Raw genomic sequence first — 24792 nt, 5'->3', positions numbered from 1 at the left:
CGGTGTGACGTGCGACCTTACGTCCCGCCTCCTATGCGCTGTTTTAGGTGTTCGCGCTTTGGGCACATGTCGTCACGGTGTGAGGCTGAGCCCCTTTATGGCGATTGTGGACGTCCTCTTCGTGAGGAACATACATGCACCCCACCACCTCGGTGCATTAATTGTCCTGGCGTCCACTCGCCTAGATCCTCAGACTGCCCCGCATATCAGAAGGAGGAGAAGATACAAGAAATCAAAACTTTGGATCGGCTCTCTTATTCTGAGGCCAGGAAGAAGTATGACCGTCTCCATCCCGTGCCATTGACCACTTCGTTTGCCTCAGTTGTGTCCACTCCTTCCGCGGTATCCTCACCCCTATCCTGTCCCCCCTCCGCCTCCTCCGCCCATCAGGGGGCTCTGCCTCCGCCTCCCAAATCCCTCCCTTCCAAATCCTCCTCCCCCGTGGCCCCCACCCCCTCTGCCCCAGGGGCCACCCTTCCTCCTCCTCCTCGTCCTCCTCCTCCTCCTCCCCCCACGCTACCTGAGAAGTGATCCTCTTCTCAGGCGTCCATCGGGGAAACGTTCCGGACCCCAGCTTCTGAGGTCTCGCGTTCCAAAACGGACCCCGTGCGTGAGGACCTTCTTCGGGTCCAGCCCAACATCCCTGTGCCTCCTCGGCCTTCCAAGAAGGCCTCAAAGAAGAAATCTCTATTCCCCTCTCCACCCCGGCGCGTTTCGTCTGACGCTCCATCCGTGAGTCGCTGCTCCCAGCCATCCTCAGTTTCGCCGGGACGCTCTGCTGCCAAGCGCTCAGCTGGCCTTTCGTCGGCACATGATGCTGCCCCTCCTACACAACCAGGGACAGCGGCCGCAGCTGGCGACGAGTCGATGGAACCGGATCCGCCTCCCGTCGGTTGTAGCGTTGTTCCCTCGCAACCTGGCCCTCCATGGCCGTTGAGGTGACCAGCTCTTCCCCCGTCTCGTTCCCCCCAACTTTTTGACTAGCGATGGCGTTGTTTCATTGGAACATAAGAGGTATTCGATCTAATCTGGAGGAATTACAACTACTCCTCCACCTGCACTGTCCGCTCGTCCTTGGTCTCCAGGAAACAAAGTTGCACCCGACTGACCATATTGCCTTTACCCACTATACCCCGGAGCGGTATGACCTCACCCCTGTGGACGGTATCCCAGCTCATGGTGTGGTCATGTTGCTCATTCGGGATGATGTCTATTACCATCCCATCCCATTGACCACCCCACTCCAAGCAATAGCTGTCCGCATTACTCTTTCTGCTTTTACTTTTTCAGTTTGTACCATCTACACTCCACCGTCATCTGCTGTTAGTCGGGCTGACATGATGCACCTGATCGTTCAGCTTCCCCCGCCGTTTTTATTGTTTGGCGACTTCAGTGCCCATCATCCCCTTAGGGGCTCTCCTGCATCCTGTCAAAGAGGCTCACTCTTGGCGGATGTCTTCAACCATCTCAATCTTGTCTGCCTCAATACCGGCGCCCCGACTTTCCTCTTGGACTCTACTCATACCTACTCCCACTTGGACCTCTCGATCTGTTCTACCACTCTTGCCCATCGGTTCGAGTGGTATGTCCTTTCTGACACCTATTCGAGCGACCACTTCTCCTGTGTCGTTCGTCTCCTGCACCACACCCCATCCCCACGTCCTTCGAGCTGGAACATACTGAAAGCTGACTGGGGACTGTACTCCTCCCTGGCGACCTTTCCGGACCACGATTTTCCCAGTTGTGACAGTCAGGTCGAATACCTCACGGCTCTTATCATCAATGCTGCCGAACGTTCCATTCCTCGTACTACTTCTTCTTCACGTCTCGTTTCCGTCCCCTGGTGGAACGAGGCTTGTAGGGACGCTATCCGTGCTCAACGACGTGCTTTACGCACGTTTCACCGCCATCCTACGTTGGCGAATTGTATTGAATACAAACGACTCCGAGCGCAATGCCGTAGAGTCATCAAAGACAGCAAAAAAGCTTGCTGGGCCTCTTTCACAAGCTCCTTTAACAGTTTTACTCCCTCTTCCGTCGTTTGGGGTAGCCTGCGCCGGCTGTCGGGCATTAAGGCCCACTCCTCGGTACTTGGCCTGACCTCAGGTAATGAGGTCCTTGTTGATCCTGTGGCTGTCTCCAACGCCTTTGGCCGCTTTTTCGCAGAGGTTTCAAGCTCTGCCCATTACCATCCTGCCTTCCTTCCCAGGAAAGAGGCAGAAGAGGCTCGGCGACCTTCCTTCCACTCGCTGAATCTGGAAACTTATAATGTCCCCTTTACTATGCGGGAACTCGAACGTGCGCTTGCACTGTCCCGGTCCTCTGCTCCGGGGCCAGATGCCATTCACGTTCAGATGCTGGCACACCTTTCTCCGGCGGGCAAAAGCTTTCTTCTTCATACCTACAATTGCGTCTGGACCGAAGGTCAGGTCCCCATGCGTTGGCGTGGCACCGTCGTTGTTCCTATACCCAAACCCGGGAAGGATAGACACCTTCCTTCTAGTTACCGCCCCATTTCTCTTACAAGCTGTGTCTGTAAGGTGATGGAGCGCATGGTTAATGCTCGGTTAGTCTGGATTCTTGAATCTCGACGACTACTTACTAATGTCCAATGCGGTTTTCGTCGCCACCGCTCCACTGTTGACCACCTTGTGACCTTGTCGACATTCATCATTAACAACTTTTTGCGACGGCGCCAAACGGTGCCGTGTTCTTCGACTTGGAGAAGGCTTATGATACCTGTTGGAGAGGAGGTATCCTCCGCACTATGCACAGGTGGGGCCTACGCGGTCGCCTGCCCCTTTTTATTGATTCCTTTTTAACGGATCGAAAGTTTAGGGTACGTGTGGGTTCCGTATTGTCCGACGTCTTCCTCCAGGAGAACGGAGTGCCTCAGGGCTCCGTCTTGAGTGTAGCCCTTTTTGCCATCGCGATCAATCCAATTATGGATTGCATTCCACCTAATGTCTCAGGCTCTCTCTTTGTCGATGACTTCGCGATCTACTGCAGTGCCCAGAGAACATGCCTCCTGGAGCGCTGCCTTCAGTGTTGTCTAGACAGCCTCTACTCATGGAGCGTGGCAAATGGCTTCCGGTTCTCTGAAGAGAAGACAGTTTGTATCAACTTTCGGCGATATAAAGCGTTCCTTCCGCCATCCTTACATCTCGGTCCTGTTGCTCTCCCATTCATGGACACAACTAAGTTTCTAGGGCTCACGTTGGACAGGAACCTGTGTTGGTCTCCACATGTCTCTTATTTGGCGGCCCGTTGTACACGTTCCCTTAATGTCCTCAGAGTTCTTAGCGGTTCATCTTGGGGAGCGGATCGCACTGTCCTGCTTCGCTTGTATCGGTCCATAGTCCGATCGAAGCTGGATTATGGGAGCTTCGTCTACTCGTCCGCTTGGCCATCCCTCTTACGCCGGCTCAACTCCATCCACCATCGGGGGATACGTCTTGCGACCGGAGCCTTCTACACTAGTCCTGTCGAGAGTCTTTATGTTGAAGCTGCCGAGTTACCATTGACCTACCGGCGCGACGTACTGCTGTGTCGGTATGCCTGCCGGCTGTTGTCTATGCCCGACCACCCCTCTTACAAGTCCTTCTTCGCCGATTCTCTTGACCGTCAGTACGGGTTGTATGTGTCTGCCCTGCTGCCCCCCGGAGTCCACTTCCGTCGCCTGCTTCGACAATTGGATTTTGCCCTCCCTACCACCTTCAGAGAGGGTGAGAGCCCAACACCACCTTGGCTCCAGGCTCCGGTTCATATTTATCTCGACCTCAGCTCACTCCCGAAGGAGGGTACTCCGGCTGCAGTGTATTGCTCACGGCTTGTCGAACTTCGTGCTCGACTTGCTGGTCACACCTTTATTTACATCGATGGCTCCAAAACTGACGATGGTGTCGGCTGTGCCTTTGTCGTCGGGGCCGCCACCTTTAAATACCGGCTCCTCGACCAATGTTCCAGCTTTACGGCCGAGCTTTTTGCTCTCCATCAGGCCGTTCAGTATGCCCGCCGCCACCTCCATTCATCATATGTACTCTGCTCTGACTCACTCAGTGCTCTTCAGAGCCTTGGAGCTCCCTATCCGGTCCATCCCTTGATTCAATGGATACAGCAGTCCCTCCATTCTTTCGCTGATAATGGTGGTTCTGTCAGCTTTCTGTGGGTTCCCGGACATGTAGGAGTGCCTGGGAATGAGGCTGCGGATGCTGCAGCCAAGGCTGCAGTCCTCCTGCCTCGGCCAGCCTCCCATTGTGTCCCGTCATCTGACGTTCGTGTGTAAGAGGCTTGTGTCGTTGTGGTGGGATGCTTGGTCATCCCTCCAAGGAAACAAGCTCCGGGCAGTAAAACCGCTCCCAACTGCTTGGACAACATCCTCCCGACCATCTCGGCGCGAGGAGGTCCTTCTGACCAGGTTGCGGATTGGGCATTGCCGGTTTAGCCACCGCTACCTGCTCTCCGGTGACCCAGCCCCGCAGTGCCCTTGTGGTCAGGCATTAACAGTGCGCCATGTTTTATCGTCGTGTCCCCGTTTTAGTCAATTTCGTGTTGTCCCGTCCCTGCCATCTACTTTACCGGATGTTTTAGCTGATGACGCTCGAGCAGCTGCTCGTATTCTGCGTTTTATAACTTTAACTGGCTTGTCCAAAGACATTTAACCTTTTTACTTATTTTATCTGCATCTTTGTCAGGTCCTTCTGGTGTCCCCCCATCCCCTTGAGTTTTCCCAGATTCCATGTGCTCTAACAACAGTGACTGGGCGCTAATGACCTCAGCAGTTGAGTGCCCTTAAACCCAACAAAAAAAATTGACAGTCTATACTCATGGAGTGTGGCTAATGGCTTCCGGTTCTCTTAAGAGAAGACGGTTTGCATCAACTTTTGGCAATATAAAGCATTCCTTCCACCATCCTTACATCTCGGTCCCGTTGTTCTCCCATTTGTGGAGCCAACGAAGTTTTTAGGGCTCACATTGGACAGGAAACTTTGTTGGTCTCTGCATGTCTCTTATTTGGCTGCCCTTTGTACACGTTCCCTTAATGTCCTCCGTGTTCTTAGTGGTTCATCATGGGGAGCGGATCGCACTGTCCTGCTTCGCTTATATTGGTCCATAGTCCAATCAGAGCTGGGTTATGGGAGCCTCGTCTACTCGGCCATCCCTCTTACGCCGTCTCAACTCCATCCATCATCGGGGGTTACGTCCTGCGACTGGAGCATTCTAGACTAGTCCTGTCGAGAGTCTTTATGCTGAAGCTGCCAAATTACCATTGACCTACCGGCGTGACATACTGCTTTGTCGGTATGCCTGCCGGCTGTTGTCAATGCCCGACCACCCCTCTTATCAGTCCTTCTTCGACGATTTTCTCGATTGTCAGTATGGGTTGTATGTGTCTGCCCTGCTGCCCCCTGGAGTCCGCTTTCGTCGCCTGCTTCGACAATTGGATTTTGCCCTCCCTACCACCTTCAGAGTGGATGAGAGCCCAACACCACCTTGGCTCTGATTCACATTCATCTTGACCTCAGCTCGCTCCTGAAGGAGGGTACTCCGGCTGCAGTGTATTGCTCACGGTTTGTCGAACTTCGTGCGCGACTCACCAGTAACACCTTTATTTACACTGATGGCTCCAAAACTGACGATGGTGTCGGCTGTGCCTTTGTTGTCGGGGACGTCACCTTTAATTCCGGCTCCTCGACCAGTGTTCCAGCTTTACGGCCGAGCTTTTTGCTCTTTATCAGGCTGTTCAGTATGTCTGCCGCCACTGCCATTCTCCGTATGTACTCTGCTCTGATTCACTTAGTGCTCTTCAGAGCCTCGGAGCTCCATATCTGGTCCATACCTTGGTGCAATGGATCCAGCAATCCCTCCATTCTTTTGCTGATACTGGTTCTCTTTTCAGCTTTCTGTGGCTCTCCTTTTAGCTTTATGTGGGTTCCAGGCCATGTAAGAGTGCTTGGGAATGAGGCTGCTGATGCTGCGGCCAAGGCTGCAGTCCTCCTACCTCGGCCAGCCTCCCTTTGTGTCCCATCGTCAGACATTAGTGGGGTTGTTTGTAGGAGGCTTGTGTCATTATGGTGGGATACTTGGTCGTCACTTCAAGGAAATAAGCTCCGGGCCATAAAACACTTCCCAACAGCTTGGACAACCTCCTCCTGACCATCTCGGCGAGAGGTGGTCATTTTGGCCAGGTTGCGGATTGGGCATTGCCGGTTTAGCCACCGCTACCTGCTATCTGGTGACCCCGCCCAGCTGTGCCCTTGTGGTCATGCATTGACAGTGCGCCATGTTTTATCGTTGTCCCCATTTTAATCAATCTTGTGTTGTCCTGTCTCTACCATCTATCTTACCGGAAATTTTAGCTGATGACACTCGAGCAGCTGCTCGTGTTCTTCCTTTTATTACTTTGACGGACTTGCCCAAAGACATCTAACTCTTATAATTATTTTATCTGCATCTTTGTAAGAACTTCCTGGTGTTCCCCCCTTGAGTTTCACCAAATTATATGTGCACTTACATTTGTGACTGGGCGCTAATGACCGTAGTAGTTGAGTGCCCTAAAACCCCACAAAAAACCACCTATCCTGTCAGAGGCCTGTGAAAGCAGTCATGTGGTCTACAGGCTAAGCTGCAACCACTGTGCTGCATTCTATGTGGGCATGCCAATCAACAAGCTGAAACTTCCTGGAAGATTAAAACTGTGTGTCGGACTGAAACTCGAACTCGGGACCTTTGCCTTTCGCGGACAAGTGCTCTACCATCTGAGCTACACGAGCATGATTCACGCCTCGTCCTCACAGGTTTACTTCTGCCAGTGCATCGTCTCCTACCTTCCAAACTTTACAGCAGCTCTTCTGCGAGCCTTGCAGAACTAGCAAACCTGAAAGAAAGGATATTGCAGAGACTTGGCTTAGCCAGAGCTTGGGGAATGTTTCCGCTTCTGTAAAGTTTGGAAGGTAGAAGACGAGGTACTGGCAGAAGTAAACCTGTGAGGATGGATAGTGAGTCGTGCTTGGGTAGCTCAGATGGTAGAGCGCTTGCCTGCGAAAGGCAAAGGTCCCAAATATGAGTCTTGGTCCGGCACTTAGTTTTAATCTACCAGGAAGTTTCGTATCAGCCCACACTCCGCTGCAGAGTGAAAATCTCAATCAACAAGCTGTCTGTCCGCATGAGTGGCCACAGACAAACTGTGACAAAGAAACAACTGGACCACCCTGTTGCTGAACACGCTGCCAAACACGACATCCTTCATTTCGGTGACTGCTTCACAGCCTGTGCCATATGGATCCTTCCCACCAACAACAGCTGTTCTGAACTGCGCAGGTGGGAACTTTCCCTGCAATACATCCTATGTTCCCGTAAGGTTCCTCTTGGCTTCAACCTTAGTCACTGTCCTCATCCGTCCAGCCCCTTTCCTGTTCCCATTCCAACAATTTCATTGTGTGTTTTAATTAATTCACTAAATCAAAATAACAAAATATTCAAATAAGTAATTTTTCATAATTCTCTCTTGCAGATATGGCCCTGTTCGTATTCTGGATCAGTGCTTTCGTCTTGTGTGTACAACCGTTGATAAGCTGTGCTAAAGGCACTGTGGAAACAGGACTGATTGACCCATTTGACATGGGAAGGTATTATTATGGATAAAATATAACAATATACATCAGTTATGTAGTAGAGCACCTGCAATTAAATAATTTGGAGTGTGAAAGAGATACAGTGATGTGACGAGTCACAGTACACAACCTAATAATTGGTCGGACCTCATTTTGCCTACTGTAGTGCGGCAAGTCAACTCGGTGTGGACTCGTCAAACTGTCGGAAGTCCCCTGTATAAATACTGAGCTGTGCTCTTTGTAGCCATCTGTAATGCCCAAACTGTCAAGAATGTTCTCCAAACTGATTGCAGACAGTTGTTTTCTGGTTAAATAGGGCACTGTCATCCACAAAAATTCCATCGTTGTCTGGTAACGTAAAATCCACAAATGGGTACAAATGGTCTCAAAATAGCTGACCTTAACCATTTGCAGTCAATGATCTGTTCAGTTGGACCAGACGACCCACTCCATTCCGTGTAAACACAGCCCACACTGTTATGGAGCCACCACCAGCTTGCACAGTGCATTGTTGACAACTTGGCTCCACATTTTCACGGTGTCTACATCACACTCGAACCCTGCTTATTGAATTCGGGATGTGTGTGACTGGGCTACAATGTTTGTCGTCTAGGGACCGACCGATAAGATTGCGAGCACAGGGAGGCACTGTGGGCGATGTTGTGCTGTCGGCAGTAGCACTCGTGAATCGTCTGCTGCCGTAGCCCACAGATGCCAGATTTTGCCGCACTGTCCTAATGGGCAGGATTGTCGTACATCCTTTGTTGACTTTATTTCGTGCAATGTTGCTTGTCTGTCAGCACTGACAACAGTAAGCAAATGACACTCTCGACACTACAGATCTCAGAATAATGAACCATCTGATGTCTGAAGTGGTGTCCTATGGGTCTAGCTCCAACTACCTATCTTCTTTCAGAGTCTCTTAATTCCTCAGGTGGCCGTAATCACATCGGAAACATTTTGTATGAATCACATAAGTACAAACGACAGCTCTGCAAATGCACTACTCTTTTATACTTGGTATACACAATACTACCACTGTCCATACAAGTGCACATCACTGTCACCTCAGTGTACGTCACTTCACAAAGCAGTGCTGCAGCTCAAAGAATGAGGCACCAGTGTAGCTTTTGGAACTTTTCAGTGAAGGTAATACACATCCCATAATTTATTTTAGCTAAACCATATCCATTTTTCCTTGTATTACTTCATTTGTGGAAGATAATTTACTGTGTGGATCATATTGAGAAGCTATTAATGAAATATTAATCTTATAAATAAAATACTATGTGAAAGTGGAGATCAGTTTTTCCAAGAGCAGTCATGACTTTAAAAAACAATTGGATGTCATTCCAAATTGTGCATGATGTGTTTAGGTTTTACTCGAAAGAAATAAAATTAATGGAAGAGGCTGACTGTGTAGTAATTTCAGTAGGGAATTATTTGTGTTCACAAATGACGGACCATAACATCTGTTTCCAATGTGCTTGCAGAGTATATTCAGTTTGTATCGTGCAAGAAATGCCATACACACTTGAATCAGATCGTGGTCTGTGTAATCTACAGGGTAATGTAGGAGAAACTGGACAAAAATGTTACTTTTGCAATTGGTTCTTTCAAAATTTTTGTGGGTAATCCGCGATGTGTGCTGAAGGTGTCTGACGATTTCAGTGTTGTTACCATTACTGTTACCAGAACAGAATTGGGGCTTTTGTGAACATTATGAAATGGGAATATCAGCCACCGCATGTGCTCAAATTGCAGTGACAGTCACGAAAACAAAAATTTTGTCTGAGAGAGCCCGAAAATTATCTACATTTGGTGAAACTGATACAGACGTAACATGCTACTTACAATGAATTGATCTTACAGATTTGGAAGAGATGTGTTTAAAGCTCAAACCCACCATCTCTAGATAAATACGTATCGTTGTTTAAGAATTAGAGGACTGTATCTTCAAAACTGAGATTTTCAGCTTTTTTTATGTGTATTCTCACAGTAATTGGCTGCACATGCCAAAATTACATGTCTCCATCTATTCTCCTGGCAAGAATAAGTTACTCAGGGTGTATACGACCCGGGACAACCGCGAGATCTGGGAAAAACCCGGGAATTTTTTAGGATTCCGGGAATTTTTCATTGTTTTAGTTCTGTTAAATTTTTGTAATTTTGACTGGTAAGAACCAATACTCTAACAAAGGATATTACTGTATCCCGCTACTGTAGAATAATACTTCAACAATAAAATATAAACGAGAGAAAAAAAGAAAACTTAAATTACAAAGGAAATGTGCCATATACAACGACGACACTCAGTGCTCATGCAAGCGTGTGCCAACAGCAAAATGTCAAAGGCTTTAGGAAGACTATGCAATGCTTCATAACAACAAATTACCTCCGATGAGCGTGAAGTCATAGCTGTTTACATTAGATTTGTTTTAGCAGTTACGAGCGGGCTCATGCGCATGCGCAGTTGAGTCGCGTTTTAGTAGTAGATTCTCCTGCTTCCGGCTACAGGAATGTGGGTGTTGGCTGTGCAAGCAGTCGCAGCAAGCTGCTAGATGCTGCCGGGAAAAGGGGGCTCCAAATTCATATTCTTGAGGGGGGGAGGGGGGAAACTTGTTTCACAAAGTGCCTAGCATCCAGCGCACATTGGTCTATTAATTATTTATGATTTTGAAACGCATCCCTGTTGGTTTTCGAACATTTTTGAACACATTTTAAGTTGATTTCTGAATGAATCATAAGTTGATTTTTGATTGCGTGCATAGTGTACGTGATGCCTCTGTCAGAATCCTCGTCGCATCTAGAAATAAACGTTCCACAGGCAAGGCGACGGGGCTACACGAGCTGAGCGGAGTTAGCCGAATGGATGAATGAATGCCAATAGCTATCTGATTATGTGGTTGATTGGATTTGCGAATGATCGGCGTTGTTATAATTACTAGCGAAATCCGTATATTCATCCCGCCAGAATGGAAATAAATGACTAACAGGAAGAACAGGTGAGAAAGATTACGTATTATCTTCTCGGTGCATTCAAGAAAATGAAATTTTGACAGAAAATTTTTGGCCAGATCACTACACTAGTAAGGACCAGTTGTCAGCCGCTTAAGTTACTGTATTTACTCGAATCTAAGCCGCACTTTTTTCCGGTTTTTGTAATCCAAAAAACCGCCTGCGGCTTAGAATCGAGTGCAAAGTAAGCAGAAGTTCTGAAAAATGTTGGTAGGTGCCACCACAACTAACTTCTGCCGTCGAATATATGTAGCGCTACACGGACATGCTTTGCAGGCACAAAGATAAATACTGGCGCAAAACCTCTGCGTCAGTAGGCCTAAATAAATTAAAAGAAAAGGTACAAGAATGTAAACACTATGCCATGTATTCTTTCGTGTTTGCTGCTATCTCATTTAAATTCTGTCTGCCTAATAAGCTACGAAACTAGAATGAGACAACAGCAAACGCGAAAGAATATACATATCATGTCATGTTTATATTCATATTATTCTTATGCTGAATAGTGATATAGTCAGAAATGATGCATGGCAACTGACTAGGTTTTTTAAGTCTAAGATGACTGTAATTTCTGTGCAGAATGTAATGTATTAAAGAGGCGTCTGCAAAGATTTTCAAACGGAGAAAATTTTTCGCTAAACTCTCGTTCAGAACATCTTCTATCATACGCAGCCTATTATTCGGTTCTTGTTGATCATTATGAAAGAAAGCACCAGTGTAAGTAACAACAAATAGTCTGTTGCCATCGTTTCGCTAATGAGACAATTCCTCTCTTTTTTTTTTTTTTAATTGTAAGGGGCGGTAGCGCTCCAAAAGCATGCCATGTCGTGAGCGACGACAGGTCGTAAACACTCATGATCAGAATGCAACAAACAATGCATGACACAGTACAATAATGCATTTTCAGCTTAGTGACGTAAACACCTATAACATGGAGAACGGCACTTACCAGATCAAAGAAAAATAAGCAATCGATTCAAACCAGACGAAGCACGTCAAAAAGGAAGGGTACCCGTATAAATACGGACGGAGTGCCTGACACATAGTAATTGCTACTTGGTAAAGCTTAACTGTTAAGCTTAAGACTCGAACCATACTACTGTAGCTGTATCATCATCCATTCGACCTAAATTGTGTCTCGTGTTACAATGGCCTAACTTTGTTTCGATTTGGAGGTGCGGTCTAAAACTTTTCTCTCCCCTTGAATTTCGAGTCTCAAATTTCAGGTGCGGCTTAAATTTGGGGATTTTTTTCCATGATTTAGTCTCATTTTTCAGGTGCGGCTTAGATTAGAGTGCGGCTTAGATTCGAGTAAATACGGTATATCCTGGAAGTAACGCGGAAAACGTGTTGTACGAACATGTAACAGCGTCTAACCGGAGAATAATCGCGGGATAACTAAACCTGTGATTCTGCCAGGGTTTGTGAAGTTAATCGGCGAACAAATTTTGACAATGGCAGGAATAGCTACAGAATTGGTGATGACAAGATTGTTAGAATGAGGAAGGAGAAGAAACGGGGACATCACACAAATTATGGAAGAATAAGACAATTCCAAACTTACATAAAAATTTCGTAATACTAATTTTTGATCTCGTGCTTGACACTTGTGCGTATGAATGAAATGTGAAACTATTTCCTAACACAAAGCTTTTTGCTTGTAGTAGGCCTCATAGGCATTTGATATTGGTGCTTTGTGAATTATATTCTGTCGTGTTATAAAAATGACCATTTGTGCCAAAACAGTTTCGTTTATTAGATGTGTCTTACAAAATTTCTGCAATATTAGAAATACCTATTTTGTTTTATCTAGCAGACAGTGACAAAATAGACATAATCAGATTGAGAAACCACACCAGTCTTGGGTATTATTTGTATTGACAGTTTTTTCGGTTTTAGATTACGACATTTCGATTTTTCATGCAGCAAAACGTTTTATGAAATTTGATGAGGTAATAGATTCTCTCGCAGAAAGGAAACCACGCCATGTAAAGCTGTAACCAGATTAGATAGAAAAAAAATGCTAGGAGCTAATTGAAGAGATGTGTAGTTTATTGCTTGGCTCGTGTGTCTATTGGTTTTATGTATCCTATATTTAATTTTATTACACATAAAACAGCAAGCTGTTAGCTAATAGGCAATAAAGAGTGCAAATTTTCTGAAGAGTTCTTGTTCTCCCGATTACAAATAATCCCATTCGCTATTAATTGCGAGGGGTTTTTTTTTTTTTTTTTTTTTTTTTTTTTTTTTTTTTTTTTTTTTTTAGTGGGGCAGGCTGTCCAACAGGCTGACTGGGAACAGGAGGCATCACAGGACATTTGAATTTCCACTGCCCTGAATATAGTTTGATGGCATTCATTAAAAGATATACACGTTTAAATTCCACAGAGCGAAATACAGGGATGTGCGATAGAAGTTGGTTGTGTTTCAGACTTTTCAGAAAGATGTGCGCTACAAGATGAACATATTTTTGAAAATTCGATTGTTTTTTGTTTTGTTTAGTATTGACCCGGTTAGCAAATGTCGGAGATCCGGGGCCGATGCGCAGAGCAGTCGGAGTTATAGTGGGTAGTTTCCACGTGACCGGTGTTTACATTTAGTGATTTTGCTGTTTCTCTTTCGTCTACTCTCACGTCAAATGAAAACAAAACGGATATCTGTGGCCGGGAGATATCAAGTGAATTAAAATACATTCACATAATTACGGAAGGCTAAAATATTAGTTTCAAATTTTATTTCCACCTTTCATGACAGTGAAGTTATTTTTGTCTGTTTGCTAAAGACATTTGACTTTTATTAACCTGTTCCGCAGAGGCAGTCAATTGCATTTGATATGAAATATTTAATTCCACAGTACTGGCTAGTTTCAACTGCTCTCTGCATTTCAAGTGCATGTTTTCATCTTCTAGCACGTATGGCATTATGCCATAATAAAGAACCAAACATGATGTAATACAATACTGTTGCTCCAAGAAAATTTAAATCCCGAAAACCACACTGAAAAACTTAATATCAGATCGAGGTCTACTTCATTGGGAATCTGGACATACGAATGTGCACTTTAAGTATGCAGTTTAAATGTGCACATTTAAGTACGGTTCGCGAAATCCCGATGCTCTTGGAGTATCCTTTGATGTCTTGTTTCTTTTATGACATAATGTATTATCTTTCAATGTTTTATACGTACGTACATACGGGCTTCCTACATTATGGTAGCTGCGCAAGAGCGGTGTTGCCTGTTATCTGCGCTCTCAGGCAACTGCTGAAACGAACCTATTTCTAACAAGTCGCGAGAAAATATTGCGAATAGTGGTTTGAAAAGCATTACTTTAAAAGTAAATATCCTTTTACGTTAGTTCAACTGTGCGACAATGTACCATGAATTTCTTAAATCACAGAGCGTTTGACTCTCATTTAAAAATCAACTCTTTGATGGCGGACCATTTAGAAGAATTTCGAACCATGATCAGACATTTATGTCACTATTAAAAATTTTACTGGCTCATTTGTCTGATATATCTTAAAGTGTAACACGCGCAAAAAATATCAACATTATATGCAAAAGCTTAACTTCTCTTGCAGTTTATTAACATTAGAGACCAATATTATGTGTGAACGCTTTGTTTTTCTTGTAGCAACACTATGCATACTAATTTAAACTATCAACTTTCCCTGTTTGTGTGTTCGTGCTACGTAACAGTGATGTTGCTGTTGGCTGACTACATCACGTGTCCCATGCTCTGAATATCCGCCGTCATCGGCTGTCGAGATCACGTGACATGAGCTATGACTGGCTTACAGAAGCGCATCTCAATCTTGATTCCAATGATTCGGAAAGTAACATGCAGTGTTTGGTGGAATTCTAATGTATACTTCCGTAATATGAAAATATGCAGCGTACACATTGTTGCACATCAAAGATATTTCCAAAAGTGCCGGGAAATTCAAAGCCCGTGTATTATATCATAACCGTTCAAAGGATTGATAAGTTTCGTAGGGAAAATATGTCACGTAACACGGAAAAAGTTGTTTTTTTTTTCTTTCTTCACCCGGGAGAATGTGTGTTTTTAACCGGGAAAAATCCGGGAATTTTTTTCCTTGTCCACGTATACACCCTGTTACTGCATGTGAGTTGCAAGTTTATAGAGACAAGGGTGGGATTGGCAATATGTATCAGTATTTATTCTTCTGACTCCTTAATTTATGAAGTAAATGTGGAAATACATTTGTGTGCAGCTCATTTCACATACTACAGTTTTCCTGCACTTGTACAGCAAGAGAAGTTGCCATCAGCAGACTTTGGGCCATATTTCTCTTTGGTAAAATGGTAGATTTGGCCATAAGCATCACATACTGTAATCGTAACCGGGCAGGTCTGGGTGAGATTCGGAGTGTTATGTGATGATTGCTACGGCACTAACATCAATAATATGATCGTCTTCATTCCAGTCAATTTAGCAAAGGGGGTAAATTGCACAGATTCCTCTTCATTGACAAAACAGCTGTTTGGTCCTGGTTATTCAGTTTATCTGAGCAAAGATTTTGTGATGTTAACAAACATGCACAAGGAATAAGTAAATTGACTGTTGATTCTAATGATAAAGTACCTATGCAGTCTGACGGAGAAAATAGTCAAAAAGGAAAGCAAAATGAGAAAAAGCAGTAAGAACACAGACAAGTGGAGAATAAATATAAGAAAAATGAATAGACTTCAGGAGAGACATACACACTGCCAAGAACAAAGTGCCAGTGAAGTGTTACATACAGTTTAGGCAAACGACATGTCACTCACGCCGTGTAGTACACGGAAAGGTGATCATGACAGAATAATATTAAGCGAGGAGTAAGTCGCGGAACATATACTGTGCAAAGGTGTTTGTTTTCGTATGTGCAGACATCAAACAGAATGTGTAGATTGAGAAAACGGCGAGGTTTGATGACAAATGGCTTCACCTGCTCTGGGAGGTGCCTTTTTGTTTTGGCATTGTGGCTTGTCGGTGGCAAGACTGTCGAAGAGCAACTGCACTCTCTGATAATGAAAAGAAAAGAAGAGATATTTGTGTGACAAATGAAATATTTTATAATCTCTAGTGTCATGTTGAGGCTTCGAGGTGTATCTTGTAAGTAAAGTTGTGTTCTTCTCAAATTCATGAGTCACTCTAATGATCTGTACACCCATCGGAGGGCATGTGTGTTTGTAAAAGGAAAGTAAAGGTCATGCTTTTTCGTGATAAAAGAAGTTATCCTCTTTTGCTCCAATAACATGTGCAGAATATGAAGTAGTGGAGCCTTTCCTTGGCTACACAAGAGATTTCAGAGGCAGTGTTTAGCAGGACCTTTACTTTGAGCGAATGGGCTGTGGTGACGAGATTAAAAGGGGAAAACCTAAGTTTTTCATATTAGGTGCGTCGTACTGCCAGGTACTGCATATCAGCGACCTCACTGGTCATTACACCGTGAGAGAGCAGAATGTGGCACTCTGCAGAACTCACCAACTTTGAACGTAGTCAGGTCATTGGGTGTCACTTGTCATACATCGGTACATGAGATTTCCACACTCCTAAACATCCCTAGGTCCACTGTTTCCAATATGAAAGTGAGGTGGAAATGTGAGGGGACACGTACAGCAAAAAAGCGTACAGGCCAACCTCATCTGTTGACTGACAGGCCACCGACAGTTGAAGAGGTCGTAATGTGTAATAGGCAGAAATCTATCCAGACCATCATAAAGGAATTCCAAACTGCATCAGGATCCACTGCAAGTACTAGGACAGTTACGCGGGAGGCTAGAACGTGGATTTCGTGGTTGAGCGGCTGCTCGTAAGCCTATTGTGGTGGTAAATGCCAAACGACCCCTCGCTTGGTGTAAGGAGCATAAACATTGGACGATTGAACAGTGGTGAGTGGACGATAACACAATAAAAACCATATGCAAGTGCACTTGCCAAACCTACTACTAAAAATACAGTATAAAAGCTATCAATTAATGACAAATTCGGGCTAAGCCCGGCAGTATTGCACCCGAGTGCTAGTAGCCAAAATAAGGTTGACAGATACAAAGGTCTGACATCATCTTAGGGCTAACTGGCACAAGAAATAAATAAGAGTAAAAGAACAAGCAAATGCCAATGCTCAAGAATTTCAATAGGATTAAGTACACACGAGGCTAAAATCAATTGCTAGCACCTTGGACATCGTCTTAGGCTTAATTGACACTACAAATAACAATGCCCAGCAATTTAAATAAAATAAGTAAGCACAAGGCTAAAAGCAGTTGCTAGCAACTTAACAAGCACACACAAAAATATCAGACTGCTGCCACATCACAAACGGAACAGGCGCGCGCGCGCAGTCCCCAGCAAGCCAGAAAATCAACAACACACACTCCAGCAATCGAGCCAGCCTGACCACAGTAATTTCAACTCAGAAACAGGGCACGTGAGCACACTGGGTCCACGCAAAACACACGCTGCTAAATAATTCCCACCAACATATACGACCACCCCCCCCCCCCCCCCCCTCCCGACCCTGGGCGGGAAAACAGACGACACACCAGCAGAAAACTCGACACCCAGACTCCGGCTAAAACCGAAGCACGCAGAAAATATGAAGCAGCTGAAGTAAGGTGAAACGAACCCCACCACACAGACCGGACAGAGCAAACACACACCAAAACTGCCCTGCAGTCCTTACAACTGCTGAGTGCGGAAACCCAAGTGATATCGTGGCACCCTTCTCAGAGGCTGAGAACCTCGAGCGATCTCGTGTGGGAATCCATCAGTTGTCCACTACACCACATCATCAACACGGCACACTGCCCAATGCCCAAATCAAAGAGACCACACCTCCGTGCCAGGGTGGAAGGCAAAAATACTGCCAGCTTGGTGCGAATCAAACTGCTGAGCCGAGCGCGCACGCGGCCCCTCGCGAAAAACGCTCCAGTGGGCAGCAGCCGCCTCAGCGCCTGCGCAGGCCGAACCAGACGGAAACTGAAATAAAAGTGGCTATTGATAGTGCTGGATACGAAACGTGCTAGAGAACTGGCACAAGTGGAAAACTTTCTGTGGAGTGACTAATCACAGTACACAATGTGGCAATCCAATAGCAGGGTGTGGGTATGCTGAATGCCCGGTGAACGTTGTGTGCCAGTGTGTGTAGTGCCAACAGTAAAATGTGGGGGCTGTGGTGTTATGGTGTGGTCGTGAGTTTCATGGTGGGGGCTTGCGCCCCCTTGTTTTGTGTGGCGCTGTCACAGCTCAGGTGTACATTGATGTTTTAAGCACCTTCTTGCTTCCCACTGTTGAAGAGCAATTCAGGGATGGTGACTGAATCTTTCAACATGTTCGAGCACCTGTTCATAATGCAAGGCCTGTGGCAGTGTGGTTACACAACAACATCATCCCTGTAATGAATTAGCCTGCACAGAGTCCTGACCTGAATCCTGTAGAACACGTAGTGTATCTGTGCAGTACATAAAGAAAAGGCAGCAGCAATACAATTTTGACTGTTGGTAAGAGAGGTCGTCATTGTCCGTGTATAAGGAGATTGGACGAGGCGAGGAAGAGATTATAAAACTCTATAAAATTGATTCCTATTGTGCGACAATTCTTACCAGGTGATCTGAATATACAGATAATGTGTGACCTGTATAAGAAACTTTGTGAAGAGGAACAAGTTACTTCTGAAAAATATTGGCTCGACAGACAAATATTCAATACAGAGTTTAACATAGGCTTTTGTGTACCTAGAAAAGATGTATGCAACCACTGTTATCACTTTCAAAATCTCTGAGGAAAATAAAGGGGTGGAGAAAGACCAGCACTGAGAACACCTAAAGAGGAAAGAAGCAGCTAAAGACAAAAAATGAAATGGAGTGTCTGAGCAGGTGACTGTTATTTACTGGCTCTGGAAGGGTACTGTCCAAGCATCAGTGAGTTTGCTACAAAAAGACTAGCTGTATACAGTCTATCAGTTTAAAATAGTGATACCAGGAAATCTAGAAATCCCCAGGATGCTCACAAGTTTTCTGTGACCATGTGCTTGGGTACCACAGGACCCCAGCCTTTGCAGCAATACTTCCTTCTCTGTACTGCAAACCTATACTTCCACTATGCCTTTCCCCCTCCACTTTGTCGGATGGTCTTCCTGGTATATCCCTCTTTGCCCTGGTACATGATTTATGACCCTAGTTTCCTATTTCACTTGTGGTGTTCTCTACACGTTTTCATTAACAAATACATGGTCCCTATTGTTTGGTTAGACCTGCCACTTTTTTCAAAAGTGCAGATGTTGCAGGGAACGTCACCCAATGTGGAGTCTGTTCCACCTTTGTACATTTCCATCCTGGCAGCCTGCCTTTCCATTGAGATGGTATACCCCAAACATAGCACGGTAGCGATGCTGTTGGAGTCATAAATTACTGCACGGTGGTGCCCCCCTGACCATAAAGGGATCTCACTGTTGATGCCTGAGCTGATATCATGTATGCCAAGGAGTATGTGCCCATCAAGACTGGAGTAAGGAGATTCGGAACAGTGAGTTACTGGACAGATAGCCATTGCTGAGACTGGGTGGCACCCATGGGGAGAGTGCCCATTTGGAGTGTGTGGCACCATGGTGGATGGCTTGCATATGAAGCTTTGTCCTGTTGGTGGTCATATGGCCCCAGTAATCTCTTCAGAAGGAAAAAACTCTCTCAGTGCAGAGAGATATAATCCCAAAATATTTCCTACCATGGCAACACTGTGGGAGGAATGTTGGGCTAAGTGACAAGCAGAGTAAAACTCTCCCCAGTTCCTTGTTTCCACAAGGACAGATGGGAATTCTTTTTTATCACCAACCCTTTATTCTTTGTGGAGACTGTAGAGAACATCTCTCTGGAAGTCATCCCCTGCCCAGTCAAGGGCATTGCTTGCTTGTAACAAGCTGGATAACACTCTGGTTTCTATCCCTCACCATGATAACCTATACATTATTGTTCACAGCATCCTTTCCCATTTTGCTGTGCGATGATGATCTACATGTCAACTTGGAGCAAAGGGGTGCACACTTTGTCGTGTCCATAGGGAGCGTAGGACAATAAGGTTGCTACTGAGGTCTTCATCTTGCCCTTTGAGGGTGATTTGTTGCCTGAAAGGGTCAAGGTGATGGTACACCAGTCTGACGTGAGGCCGTTCTCTGCCCCCCTCCCCTCGCTGGCCCACCCTGTGAGATGATTCAAATGTATGAAATTTGGGCAAGTCTTCATGTTGCGATGCCACATGCTAGTCCAGTCACACACCAGGGGGCTCACAGTTCTTTTGTGAGATCGTGTGTGGCATATGAACTTGTGGCCTCTGTCGGTCCCTTGGTCGCCCCTGCCCTGTATGTGGATGATTTCTGCATTTGGGTTAGAAACTTCCATGCCCCCCCTCCCGCCCCAATCCTACTACCTTCCCAGCTCCCCTTTCTGTTTTCTTACTTATGTTGACCTGGCTATGCACCTGGTTTCCTATCTTCCTTGTCATTTTGTTCCTCTGGCCTTTTCTGTTTTGTCCTTTTTGCCATTTTTGGTCCCCCTTTGGGGTTTGACATCCACTTCTAAATTTTCTGTCTGTAGTGTGAGCCATTTTTGGAAGAACTCCCTCACTAGGGCCTACGCCACGGATTCCTCTCCTCCCATCCTCCCACTCTTCCTTCCCCACTATAGCGCCTCCTTTGTCCCACTAGGTCAACAGCACATGTAGCCAATCTGTGTGGTGGAGCTGAGCCCCTGACAGCCGAGGGCTCACACTTCTGATACCAGAGTTGTTGCCTCCCTACGTATGCCTAGGTAGGAATGGTTGCTTGTCATTCTGGAGTGTCAGTACTGCCGGCACGACTATGCCTGCCCTCCTATGCCTGGCTCTGCTACTTCTCAACACCCACTTTCGGAGTAATGGCTCCCCACCCACCAGGGAGGCGAATTCCCATCCCTCAGACGGAGACGCATCACCCTCGTCTAGCCTCTCACACCAGGAGGGGCTCGCTCGGACCAATCCCCTCTGAGGTTTCTGCCATTCTGCAACTGGATACCAGCCAGTGGCCGAAGGAGCCGCAGGCTGCTGCTTATAGTGCTCTACAAACTTTGTCAGTCTAACTAATTCAGAGAAGCGCTCCCAGTCATCCAAGTCCCATAAACGAAAGAAAGATAAAATGAAGTTTCCAAAGACGAAGGAAATTCTCTTGGCCCCCATGCCACCAGATCCCACGTGTTCTGCACCTGTAGCCGCAGTACAGATCCCGGTGTTCCCTGAGGCTCCAGATCGCACCACACGTGTCTCACAACCTGGATGTCTTGATAGCATAACATCTCAACCATTGGCAGTAGGCGAACATGGGATGTAACTTGCCTCCTTGGCCCCTTCATGCCCTCAAAGTATCCAGACAGTAAAATTGTCCAGTGGAATTGTAATGATATTTTCCACCACCTAGCTGATCTATGGCATCTCTTGAGCTTCTCCCATGCTTTCTGCATTGCCCTTTGGATCTACTGGGGATATTTTAAGAATTGTGCCAAGTATGATAAGGTGTGAGATGGAGTTTGCACATATGTTCTGAGCTCTGTATATAGTGAACTTGTGCCTCTTGATACAGCTTTGGAGACTGTGGCTGTTTGGGTAAGGGCATTTCAGGATTTTACTATCTGTAATGTTTAATCCCCCACTTGATGGTGAAGTGCCTCAGAACATTTTGTCAGCAATGGTTTTTTAGCTCCCTCCCTCTCCCCACTTTCCCTAAGCTTGGGCGATTTCAATGCCCATAACTTTTGTGGGATGGAGGCATGATCACTGGCCACAGGAAAGACATCAAAAACTTAGTGGCAGATCTAAAGCTCTCTCTTTCTCTTGAACGCTGGTGCCTCCCCTCACTTCACTGTGGCACACACAACTTACTCAGCCATTCATCTTTCTATTTGCAGCCCTGGTCTTATCCCGTCCATCCAGGTCCGCGATGACCTGTGTGGTAGTGACCACTGTCCTATCTTTCTGTCCCTCCCTCAGCATCACCACCCTGGTTGCCCACAATGCCGACTAGAATGCTTTCATCTCCACTGTCATTCTGAGTTCCCCATTAATGGAAGCATCAAGGAGGCTGTCCAGAATGCAACAGCAGCTATTCTGTTGGCAGCTGACTTAATGATCCCATATTCTTCTAACCCCCCCCCCCCCCCCCCTGTTGGAAGGTAGTACCTTGGTGGACCTCTGAAACTGAAACTTCAGAGGGCATTAGAGAAAGCAGGTGGGCTCTCCAACACCATAGGCAGCATCCATAGATTAAGCAGCTCACTGCCTTTAAATGGCTCAATGCCCAGGTCCACCATTTAAGAAAAGGACAAAGCAAGAATGCTGGGAATGGTAAGTTTGTCATTGGACAATATACACCTCCTTCAAGTCAGGGTGAGAGATCAGAGGCCTGTATGGTGTATTTGGTATTTTCTTGAACAGTACTGTTTTCACTGACACAGAACATTTTGCTCTGCATTATACTTGGGCCTCTGTGTCTGTGAACAGTCAACCTGCTTTTTGTGTCCTTCCCCATCATCGAGTGGGAATTGCTCGTTGCCCTGGCCCTTTGTCCAGATACAGCCCCAAGGCCGGACCACATCAACAGCCAAATGCTCAAACACCTGTCAGTGGATTGTCAGCGTCGTGTCCGTACAGTCTTCAACTGTATCTGGAGTGAGGGTGGGCTCCCACCTCAACATTGAGAAAGCACCATTGTCTCAGTACTGAAATTGGATAAGCATCCCCTAGAGGCACCCAATTAGTTTCTCCGACGTCGTCTGTAAGTTGCTCGAATATGCGGTGAGCTGGTGCCTGTATCGGCTCTTTGCCTTGGGCCTTCTGGCTCTAACCTGGACTGGTTATTGCCAGAGCTGTTCCACTGCTAATAATTTGGCTTGCCTGAAATCTGCCATCTGGACAGCTTTTGACATGCGTCAACATATTATTGCTGTCTTCTTTGACCTACAAAAGGCTTAAAACATCACATGGTGACTCCACATCCTCCCTACCTTACACGAGTGGGGTCTCCGGGGCCAACTTCAGATTTTTGCTCAGAGCTTCTTGTTGCACCGCACTTTCCGGGTTTTAGTTCGTGCTTCCTACAGTACCCCCTTTGAACACCTCTATGCAGCCAATTGGTCGATGTCTGGAGCTTGGAGTGGTTCACCCTGGACTGTCCAAACAGAGGGCAATAAAGGAGATCACAAATATTTGACAGTCTTCCCTTCACGCTTCCTTTGTCGGCTACGCATTGACCGCACTGGGTCGGTCCGCAGCCCTCGGGCGTGGAGACCCACCTTATTGCCAGTGTGGTGCTCAGCTGGTGGTGGCCCACATCCTGCTTGACTGCCTCAATTTGGCTGTTTTGCAGCGATGTCTTTACCTTCCTCACAAGTGACCTCTGATACTAGAGGAAGACACCAAAGTGGCTGACCTGATGTTATGTTTCAGCCGTGCAGGTGGGTTCTACTCGTCTCTGTGAGGTGGGACACTTTGACCTCATTGACCACCTGAGAGGTTGGAGGGCCACCCCTTGTCTGCCTCGGTCCAGGTGTTCCGTGACACTCTTTCTTCGCAGTCTGGCCTGGCCCCTACCCTTCCCATCTTTTTATTCTCCTTATTCTTTTACGTTTGCTGTTCTTAATGTTTCATCTTCCCTAAAATTTCATCATCTTGCCTGTGCTGCTCTTTTTCTTGGGGTAATAGATGGTGAAGTGGTACTGGTAGCATGTAGGACGTGCATCTGCCACTGCATACATTGCTCTGGGGACCTCCAACTCTTGCCTGACTTAGTCTCAATCCCCTCCTACTTCTCCTCGATTTTATTTCTGTCTTATTATATCTGGCTTGCAGTTGGGCTCTTCTTCTGAGGATTATTCTCGATTCGATACATAAAGGATGAAGGGACTGATGACCTTGCAGTTTGGTCCCTTAACTCCAGGCAACTAACCAAAGTTAGAAATTACGTGTTGCTAAATGCGGATCGATTGAAATAGCATTGTGTATATGTTGAGAATGCCAGAAGATTGAAAATGGTTATCCACTTGTTTCGTTCTCGTGCACCTGCAGAGAACAAAATTGAAATGTCAATGTGAGCACTGTGTTTCTTCAGGCTGTATAATCTCTAGACGTTCTCATAATATGGCAGTGAGTCTTTGAGGCTGGCCACTTTTTAGTGGACAGTGATTCAGTCAGTGCCTATTTAGAGAAGACTGCAAAAATATTGTGTGTTTTTAGAATGGTATTCTGTTATTCACGCTGCTTGAAAATGGAGGCTGTATGAAGTTGTTGAAGTGGACGAGATGAACTTGATTTTCAGTGCCATGCAGAAAGAACGGTTGAACAATAAAAAAAAGTTGACAGTGAAGGAAATAAACTACAATGACATATGGTAACATAGCTTTAATACTACAAAAGCAATGTTAATCGTATCTTTTTGAAACATTTCCATGATTGACAATTAAAAAGTTTGCCAGTTACCAGAAAATTCTAAAACTCTGATTCAGTCTTCCAGTTGTAACTGAAATACCGTGGAGCACTAAAACTTCAGGGAAAAATAAAACCTGGACCTCTGGCACACCAGAATTATCGAGGAACAGTATCGTTTGTTTTACAAAAGTCTTGGAGAAGAGAAAGCTGGACCCCTCAGGCACTCAGCATTGATCTGCTGGATACAGGCTTGGCAACCCCAGGGTTCCTGAGCTGGGGACTGGTAAGTGTCGCCATTCCCCGGTCACTGTAAGCCCGGACACGCTTCAGCGACCACCGTGTGGTACTGTGGTGGAATGTCGCGCGTCTCGGGGAACGGGGATCTAGGCTCGACTGCCCGGTTTGCGAGGACAGGATGAACCTCTATAAAGAAAGACCCTCAATCTCGAGGTGTGCTGCGTGCTGGTGGGACGTGCGGTTGTCGAGGTGGAACGGTAGTTAGAGGGCAACCTCTGGGGAACCTGCCACACCCCAGTTCTATAAGACTTCCTCGGGCACATTGGGCTCTGTCCGAGTGGACCTTTATTTCCTTAGCTGCTCGTGGGACCGAGATGGAACCCTCAAAATCATCTTCTCCTCCCAATGGGAAGAGTGTACTGCCTGGGAGTATTCACACCCATTCATCCAAAAGAATGTGAGAGGCTAAT

At 46.1% G+C, this 24792-nt stretch overlaps 2 protein-coding genes across 3 annotated transcripts in view; one reads left to right on the top strand and one right to left on the bottom strand.

Annotated features, from left to right (window-relative positions):
• The window catches only part of LOC124776161 (trichohyalin-like), a 191909-nt gene extending 187169 nt beyond the window's left edge, over window positions 1-4740 (bottom strand). The window contains exon 1 of the mRNA XM_047251000.1: window positions 4663-4740. Within this exon, the coding sequence (XP_047106956.1) occupies window positions 4663-4740 (78 nt within the window). The remainder of the gene's footprint in view (window positions 1-4662) is intronic.
• The window catches only part of LOC124774944, a 202443-nt gene that overhangs the window by 42092 nt on the left and 135559 nt on the right, over window positions 1-24792 (top strand). For both annotated transcript variants that reach the window (XM_047249647.1, XM_047249648.1), the window contains exon 2: window positions 7514-7628. In XM_047249647.1, the coding sequence (XP_047105603.1) occupies window positions 7516-7628 (113 nt within the window). In that variant the 5' untranslated portion in view covers window positions 7514-7515. The remainder of the gene's footprint in view (window positions 1-7513; window positions 7629-24792) is intronic.

Source organism: Schistocerca piceifrons, chromosome 2, assembly GCF_021461385.2.
Source record: "Schistocerca piceifrons isolate TAMUIC-IGC-003096 chromosome 2, iqSchPice1.1, whole genome shotgun sequence".
NCBI classification, from domain to species: Eukaryota; Metazoa; Arthropoda; class Insecta; order Orthoptera; family Acrididae; genus Schistocerca; species Schistocerca piceifrons.
Note: the sequence above shows the minus strand (reverse complement) of the source record. Positions and strands in the feature narration are given on the sequence as shown.